Here is a 9,004-nt window from a genome sequence, read left to right as displayed (position 1 = left end):
AAGTCGGTCGATGGAGGGCCACCCATGGTCAAACTGGATCGGTTTGACACGCCGGATAACATGTGTTCTCATTCTTCCTGTTCTGTTTGAAAATCCATGTGGTAGTCTCGAAGAGCTTGCATATACCAGTAGTTACATTTTCATGGTCTGGTCCTGGGAGAGGTAGATGTCAAGCCCATATCCTTTGATGATGTTGACTGTAAACAACATAGTCATGAATTATCAATTTGGGCCCAAGCCCAACCACCAATTTGGATTTTCCTCCTCATGGGGGCTCCTTTACCGCCACAAGCACGAACGAACCGAGAAAAGCAGAAATGGTCTTGCAACAAGTGCTTATGGTAATTTTAAAAGTATTTTTTATTTTTAAAAAATATATTTTTTATTTTTTTAAAATTAATTTTTTTTTTTAAACACCAAATAAACCTGCCATTTTAAAACGAGCAGAAACGGGAGAGCCGTCGTAGAGAAGCGAGTCATGTACGCAGAAAAGGTTTGGGTGCGGGTGAGATTCTTGTATTGAGGGGTAGTTTAGGTACTGCGAATTTCAACGGTCTTCATGTCAGAATTCCTCAACTAGACCACACCTGCTTCCATGTTTCGTGCGATTTAACATGTAAGAAAGGATTCCTGTACGAATTCTTAAGTAGTTGGGCTCAACAGTTATTTCCAAACACCAGATATGGCCAAATCTAAAGAACTGAAATCAACTCTTGCCAGATCCTTGATGCTTCAAAAATGCTGCATGGGAGAACAAACCCAGATCCTTCCATGGAAATGTGAAGGAAATCGTGCTTATCATTGAGAGGTTTTCTTCACAAAACCATATGGGCTCATTATCACAACAGGCGGGAAAGAAAACGAAGAAAGGATCTATAACAGTCACGGATGATGGATTACATAGTTGGATATTTGAAACATGGTACGGAAACCATGTGACAGTTTACAAAGTTCCTCTAAACATAATTGCAGTCCTAGGCATACTTCCTGCTACCTTAACAGTATTAGATCATATGAGAACACAGAGAGAGAGAGAGAGAGAGAGAGAGAGATCAATGCTGCCCATTCAAAGGAGAACGCATTTACAATTGCAGATATAAAAACAACTCAACTTCTTTATTTGATACCCGAATGAACCTCCTCCTGATCTTCAGGCACTCCCACCAGGGTAGGTGCAGCCATTGTAACCTAACAATTAAAGAAGATATGTTCAGAAGCATAACAATAATTCCAAGGCAGAGAATATGATCCACAACAAGATCAAGATTTCTGGTAACGTGGGGACCTAAACCCATAAAAAGTATGATTGTTTTTCCATTTAAAAAGTATTTTTTAAAAATTTTTATGCTCAAAGCAGCCATAAGAATCAAAAGCTAATGTTCTTCATTCTATATTCCTAATGGCATAAGCAGCCATAAAAACCAAAAGCTATTATTCTTTTACATTTCCAATCACATACTAATATGGAGGTGACCCATTGAGGAGAATACCGCCTTTTTTGTTACAGCATACCTCATTATATAAGAGCTGGCACCTAATGGATTCTAGATTATTCATTCATGTGCTATGGAATTGCTTTACGGCACGACACCATCCAACTTTAAGTCAGAAGATGCTCAACTAGGAACTATGATCTGGTTATTTTCTGCGGTTAAAATTGCAAGTATATATGCAAGGAAATAGCATTGGAGTTGAAATGAGATTTACTAGGATTTTTGAACGTGAGTGTAGCTGTTTCTGAGAAATCGCAGTTCCATGGATTCTTTGCAGACTTCTGGTAGTATAGATTCATGGCATAAGAAGCGTGTGATGCAACAGTATTTGGTTCGAAACAGGCACCTCCTGGTTGAATGGGACCGCAATCTATGCCTTGTCCACAGGCATAATCAAGACTTGCCTGCAATTGAGCGTCGGAAACACCAGCTTTCGGCACACACCAACCTGCTTTTGTTGGCTTTGGTGACGGAGTCACTGGAGTTTTTGGTGTAGATGGAGTCTGAGGAAAAAGACCAAATGGGGGATTTTAGGAACCACAAATCAAGAATATCAAGCTAACCGCATTTAAACAACATTTCCAACATGCCTTGTTTATTTTAGTGAAAGTAGATTTTAAATGCTTCCCTCTCCCTTCTATTGATCATGTTAGTGATAACTAGCTTTACCATAAATTTACTAGCACGTATCATGATGCTATAGGACTAAGCTGGGTTTGATTTTCAGGGTCCTGGTATTTTCTAAACTCCTCAATTGTGTGAGAATTGCAGGTTACTTTGTGTCACCATGACAGCAGCTTTCACAGTAGATTGCCAAAAGAAACATCATCAAGGCGTTGAAGAAAAGAAGATTGTCTTACCAAGCTACTCTTTGAAAGACCAATATCATACGTCATCGAAAGGTCGGGTTTGTAAAGGCCAAATGATCGTTCAGAAGCAGGACCAGATTTCAAATCCTCATCATAAAGGGCGAAGATGTATGTATCTACAGATTTTCCAGGCATTAGTGGAGTTCCAACCATTGATCTGAGGTGAGCAACCAAATTGCCGTTATAAGCTCTTGCATTCTCGATGCCTGGTCCAACCTCATTGCTGTCACCCTTGTAAGGCCATCCAGTCTCCGCAACCACAATCTCAACGTCAATAAATCCCATAGCATTTAAGGCAGACCTTACGGCATCAACCTGCAATTCATTTTCCAATTCAAGAACTGATTAAAATCATTTTAGAGAACCAAAGAATTGATCATTAAGGGCTTAAGCTCCCACCTGATGGATTATAAAAGTTATGAACCTATATATCAGTATAGAATGCACTATCTACATAGCCACAATTCAAACACTAGCAAACCCCAGGTGTGTTCCATATTAGATGCAAAAATTACAATGGATGAGTTAATAATTTCAACTTCAACAATTATTATAGTAATATGATTATAATGTTCACATATGGTGTTCGCTGATCAAATTAGCCAATATTTTTTACATTCCCAATAATTCAAATCTTGGAAGGATCAGAACATAAATCATAGCAATGGCCACCCTGTCATCAGGCACAATAAGTCACATCAGTGCAATTCAGTGCCCTCCATCATATCACCAAAAAAGCAAGAGCGTGCAACAGAAGAAAGAATTATTTGCAGATGCTCTCCATTAAGTCATTGAACAAATACATGCTTTCCATATTTGTTTCACCAAATATCTTTTTTCTGCAGATGAAAAGGACACAGCCTTAACTAATGCTAAGTGATCGAAATTGCTCAAGACCTTTTGTAAAGCTGCGAGGCATAAAGTTAACTCAGGCACAGAGAATCTAATCCCCCATGAATTCCCACGTCAATTCGTGACAAAAGGGTATGTCACACGCCTGCCCCGTACCCTTTTGTTTATCGACCTCACATGTCAATGTGTCATTGAGCCTCTACCAAACTCAATAAATCTATAGGACTGTTGCTGGGAGCTGCGAACATTGCGACAGCTCCCCCCACAAGGTTCCGAGACGGAGCTTAACCTGAGTCTCGGTTAAGAACGATCTAGCCGTCCGTAATCCACATCTATCTAGATCACAGACGATCTTCAGGTGATTATCTATGTACGCCAACCTCAATTGTTTTCACAAGTAAGTTCAATCAAAACTTAAATGTTGGATGCGCGTTTATGTATATATAGCCACTGCCTAATCATACCCGTGGTGGATTTTTTTCACTGCGTGTAACGCAGGCACGGCCGAAAATTGACTAGTCACCAACCAGCAAGTCAGCAATGCTGCAAATGTTCCAAGTTATAAGAAAGAACTTAGATGGACTCACCTGAGCATCAAACATGTTCATGTACTTCATCCCATTACCCGAGTCAACTCGTCCCGCGTTGGGTTGAAACAAGCAAAAAGCTAAATTCTCCGGTCTCGCGTCGCTCTGGTAAGCAAAAAACGGGTACGGATTAACGGCAAGGGGCGAACCATTGTCCTTCTGGAACTGCAATAACCTTCTCATGGTGTCTTGATAAGCTGGGTTAAACAAACCTGAAGAAGGCGGGTCGGACCGAGACAGTATGGCCATGGAATGCACGGTGGAGACCTTAACCTTGCCACCGAGTGAGGCAGAGCTAAGTGCTCTTTGCATATTTTGCATAGCCGGTAAAAGCTGAGATATCAGGTTTTGATCATTTGATAACAATACCTGTCAAAATCAACACCCTGCATAATTTAGCTCGCTATAAAAGCAATGTCAAGACTGTAAAATTCTAACCGTGCATGTACTAGATTGGTAGCGTCTCATAAAATAAAAATTGAACATAAGAAATCAATAACTTAAAAATTAAGAATTGTGGTAGTGTTAATGTTATATGACCTCGTTACCAACAGTGATGAGAATTATCTTGCTAGCAGGATAGTAAGCTAAAACATTCGAGTTAATCCACTGGGTTGCAAAATTGGGATCGGAAGCTAAAGCAGGGATTTCTCCATTTGCCGCACCAATAACGATCCCGATTCCCGTATTGGCTAGTGCTCTGATCATCGCCGGATCAGCACCATAGAGCCTAACTTTCTGTACAGCAGTAGATTGTAGGAGCTTCGCTGTGGCAGATGGTGGTGGCAAGTTATCAGCAACTTGACCATAATTGACCCCAATAAAAGACTCTGAGCCTGTGACAAAAAAAAAAAAAAAAAAAACCCAAATTGGTTCCCCTTTTAATTTTATGTCATATAAAGGCCAAAAAAAATTCTAAATTCAGACTTACTTGCAAGGTTGAAAGACTGAAGGAGATAGAGAAAAATGAGGATTGAAAACGCCATGTTTGGTATGGGAAGGGACAAAGAAATGGAAGGGGAGGAGAGAAGGATGGATGGAGTTCAATGGTCTTCGCAACTTCTTAAATAAGAAGCGTAGCAGCTTCGATTCTGTTGTGTGTGTGAGTGTGTGAAATTCAACTGAAGTCAACTGACGCACCAATCCCTTTCTAACTTTTTATTAGTCTCGATTTCCACGAGACTATCTTCTTCTTCTTCTTTTTAAAAAAATAATATTCAGTTATTGAAATAAGATTAAAATAAAACATAAAAAACTGTCTGTAATAAATGTTGAACAATATTAATTAAAGCTAAATTATCACCGAATATTCTGTTAAACATGCGGTTTAAATTAAATAACTCCAATAACTTGATAAAATTATAAAAAAAATTATAAAGTCTTTTTTAAAAAAATAATTGTGTTAATTTTTTAAATTTATAATTAGAGTTATTAGAATATGAAGCATCCAATGTAGAAAAAACATGAAATTTATTTTTTTAAATTAAATATTAAAGAATAAAATTAAAAAATAATTTTAATATAAAAAATTTTTAAAAATAAAAATTAAGATTATTATTATTACTATTATTAATAAGTATCATTATCGTCGTCATCATCATTTCTATTATTATTAAAATTAAAATATTTTTGTTATTATTAAAATTACAATAATTATTAATACTATTATCATTACTACTATTATCATAAACTTAATTTAGATAATAAAATTAAAATTATACAAATTTTAATAAAATAGCTAAGGAAAAAAATAAGAAATCAAATGAAGAAAAACCATATTAAAATTAGTATTATTTTTATAAAAAAATCATCAACTTGATTTGAATGATAAAATTAAAATTAATAAAAAATAAATAAAAAAAGAAAATCAATAGAAACATATTGAATATATAAATTAGAAATCAATGGCTAAATTAAAAACAGTAGAATGACCAATAGAAACATGTTGTATATATAAATTAGAAATCAATGGTTAAATTGAAAATAAATAAAATTTTAGCAAAATAAAAAATGATAAAAATATTAAAATCAAAACTAAAATAATTGAATTTGAAATACCAATAACAACAAGGATCATATTATTTTTTAAATAAAAATAAAAAGAAAAAAAGATCACAACCGGCTAACTAACCATATTTTGATTATCTATCATGAAAAAAAAAGATTCTAAAAACTAAAATAAGAAAATAAAAACTTAATTTTTGTATATATAAAAAATATATTATTTTAATATATTTTTAATAAAAAAGTTATATCATAATACCAAAAATACTAAGTTAAAATATGAGATTTCAAGCAATTTTGTGCTTGGAATTTCATATTGAGAATCTCCTTGTAGATTGTGAAAAATATTATAAGTGTTTGTTGTGATGTATATTTTACTTTGAGGAATTTTAAATTTTTTAAAAAAATTAAGATTTCTTCATGCATGCGTGTTTGATAATTTGATTAGGATAATTCGCGCGATATTAATTGTAAAAATATTTTTTGTGAAGTACGGTTTCAAGGGTTTCGCGATCATTCTGTAAAATTTCGGATGAGAAATACAATTGGTAAATTCCACCTGACCTGAATGTCTTTTGTGAACCATTCCAGTTTTTAATGTTCGTTCATCCACCACAATTTGGTCTCCGGTTAAAAAACAAAAGTCTTCGTCGTCGGGTTAGGATGAGAGCCCCTGTAGTGGGGTGGGTCGTGACTTTCCAGGGTCAAGTCTCCCTCCTAGCTTTTATTATTATTATTTATTATTATTATTATATTACACCACGTGGCTCAAAAGAGAAAGGACCCAAACCCAAAAAAGCCTAATTGAATTGTCTAAATTCTCCTAAGCTGCACAAATCCTACCATGAAGTCCCATGCATAACTGGACCGATGGAGAGAATAATTCCCAGCAATAATGTGAATCTGAGATAACGACTATGATGGGCCCGAGTTTAGACAATAACCCGAGCTGAAAGCAACGGTCAGTAATGGTTATAAATTTTCAAGCATGATTACTTTTGCATTTTCAAAATATGCTTTTTATTTTTTATTTCACATTAATTTTTTAAATATTTTCAACATACTAATATCAATAATAGTTTTTTTAAATAAAATAATGATTGTAATATATTTTTAAATAAAAAATACCATTAAACATGAGATTATCAATTATTTTAATATATTCTTAAATAAAAAATACCGTTACACATAAAATTATTATCAAATCAGTAATCGTGTTTACTTTTGAGTTTTAAAAATGTTTTTGGAAAAAATATTTTAAAATTTTAAATTAATTTTTTAAATATTTTTAATATACAAATATCAAAATATAAACAAAAATATACTTTAAACATGATAATATCAATAAACGTATTATCAAGAATCTAGATGGATCTGGTTGGGCCAGAAGTTACGTGGAAAAGGCAGGCAACTTTCACTGGCCTCAGCCACCTATCCGTGTTGGGTATGGGAAGGGACAAGGAAATGGAAGGGAAGGGGTAGAGGATGGAGTTCAATGGTTTTTGCAACTTTTTAAACAAGAAGCGTAGCGGTTTCGATTCTGTAGCTCGCGCGCGCGTGTGAAATTCAGCTGAAGTCAACTGATGCACCAATGCCTTTCCAGCTTTTTATTACTCGATTTCCACGCTCCACAATAATACCGAAACTATCCATTTTTTATTTTTTTAAAAAAAGAAGAAGATAATGTTCGGTTATTGAAGTGAGATTAAAACAAGACATAAAAAACTGTTTATCTGATAAATTTATAATAATATTAATTAAGGCTAAATTAATATGGAATATTCCGTTAAACATGTAGCTGAAATTATGTGACTGGAATGTTATGATAAAAACATAAAAAGATTTATAAAGCTGTACTTTCTAAAAAACAATTGTATTAATTTTTTAAATTCATAATCGAAGTTGTTAAACCTGAAATATTCAATTTAAAAAATAAAAAATTTAATTTTTTTTAAAATTAAATATTAAAAAATAAAATTAAAAAAATCAATTATACAAAAAAATTAAAAAAAAAATAATTTAAATAATAAAGATCAAGATTATTATTACTACTATTATTAATAAGTATTATAATTATTATTATTATCATTTCTATTATTATTAAAATTACAATTATTTTTACTATTATTATCATTATCATCATCACAATTATTATTGTCATTATTATTGTTATTAGAATAACAAAAACCTTTAACTTGATTGAGATGATAGAATTAAAAACTATAAAAGTTTTGATAAAATGTCCAAGAAAAACAATAGGAAATCAAATGAAAAGAGACCATATTGAAATTATTATCATTCTCATAAAAAAATTATAAATTTGATTTAAATGATAAAATTAAAATCAATAAAACCTTTGATAAAAAGATAGAAAAAATCAAAGTAGAAAGACTAAATAGAAACATATTGTAGCCAATGACTAAATTAAAAATAAATAAAACTTTAAAAAAATAAAAAAATGACTAAAATACTAAAATCAAAACTAAAATGACTGAATTTGAAATACCAATAACAATGAGGACCATGTTATTTGTCCAGAGACCGGAGAGAGAAACAAAAAAGAAAAAAAAGTCATAACGATAAACTAGTCATATTTTGATTAAATGTGTTATCTATCATGGAAAAGGAGACGATGAGGAATAAAATGATATAGTAAAAGATTATTTTTTTTCTATTGGAAATCGCCACGTGCGCCTCCTAAAGTGCACGACTGCTCCCGTGCACTTGCTTATGATGTGAACGCGTTATCAGGTTTTTCTAGTTAAAAATATTATTTTAATGTTAAATTATAACATTACTTTCAACCAAACCACTAATTAACCAAAAAAGAAGAGACCAAAAAAATCTAGTTAAGGGTGATTATTTTTTATTTGGTTTGGTTTTTATAAAAAAAAAAAGTAACAAAAGTAACAAAACTGAAATAGTTTTTTGAAAAAAAAATCAAAATCAGTTCAAACCGGCCGGTTTTGGTTAGGTTTGATTTTTTAGGACAAAAACTGATTCAAACTAGTTTTGCTTGATTTTTTTTTAGTTTTGGTTCGATTCGGTTTGTTTTTTTTTTTTCAGGTTTATAAAACTGAACAAAGCCAGATGATTTTTTAAAAAATTTAATCGGTTTTTTTCACAGTTCAGTTTTTTCAGTTATTTTTTCTTTATTTTTTTTCTCACCCCTAAATCTAATCCCCTAATCCCTATTAAT

At 32.6% G+C, this 9,004-nt stretch overlaps 1 protein-coding gene across 2 annotated transcripts; it reads right to left on the bottom strand.

Moving 5' to 3' along the window:
* Positions 1–869: 869 nt before the first annotated feature.
* LOC105134721 (glucan endo-1,3-beta-glucosidase 7-like) lies at positions 870–7,300 on the bottom strand. Of its 2 annotated transcripts, XM_011039235.1 has the most exons (7): positions 7,282–7,300; positions 4,733–4,824; positions 4,342–4,637; positions 3,802–4,170; positions 2,354–2,677; positions 1,708–1,996; positions 870–1,188 (listed from the first exon to the last, which is right to left on the bottom strand). In XM_011039235.1, the coding sequence occupies exons 2-7, from the start codon at positions 4,785–4,787 to the stop codon at positions 1,151–1,153; spliced, it is 1,371 nt and encodes a 456-aa protein (XP_011037537.1). In that variant the 5' UTR covers positions 4,788–4,824; positions 7,282–7,300; the 3' UTR covers positions 870–1,150. The 2 variants fall into 2 exon arrangements, with proteins under 2 accessions (XP_011037537.1, XP_011037536.1); XM_011039234.1 differs by lacking the exon at positions 7,282–7,300 and having other exon boundaries at positions 4,733–4,967.
* Positions 7,301–9,004: the final 1,704 nt, after the last annotated feature.

This window comes from Populus euphratica, unplaced genomic scaffold, assembly GCF_000495115.2.
Source record: "Populus euphratica unplaced genomic scaffold, PopEup_1.0 scaffold91.1, whole genome shotgun sequence".
NCBI lineage: Eukaryota > Viridiplantae > Streptophyta > Magnoliopsida > Malpighiales > Salicaceae > Populus > Populus euphratica.
The sequence above is the reverse complement of the archived record's forward strand: the minus strand, read 5'-3'. Positions and strand labels throughout refer to the sequence as shown.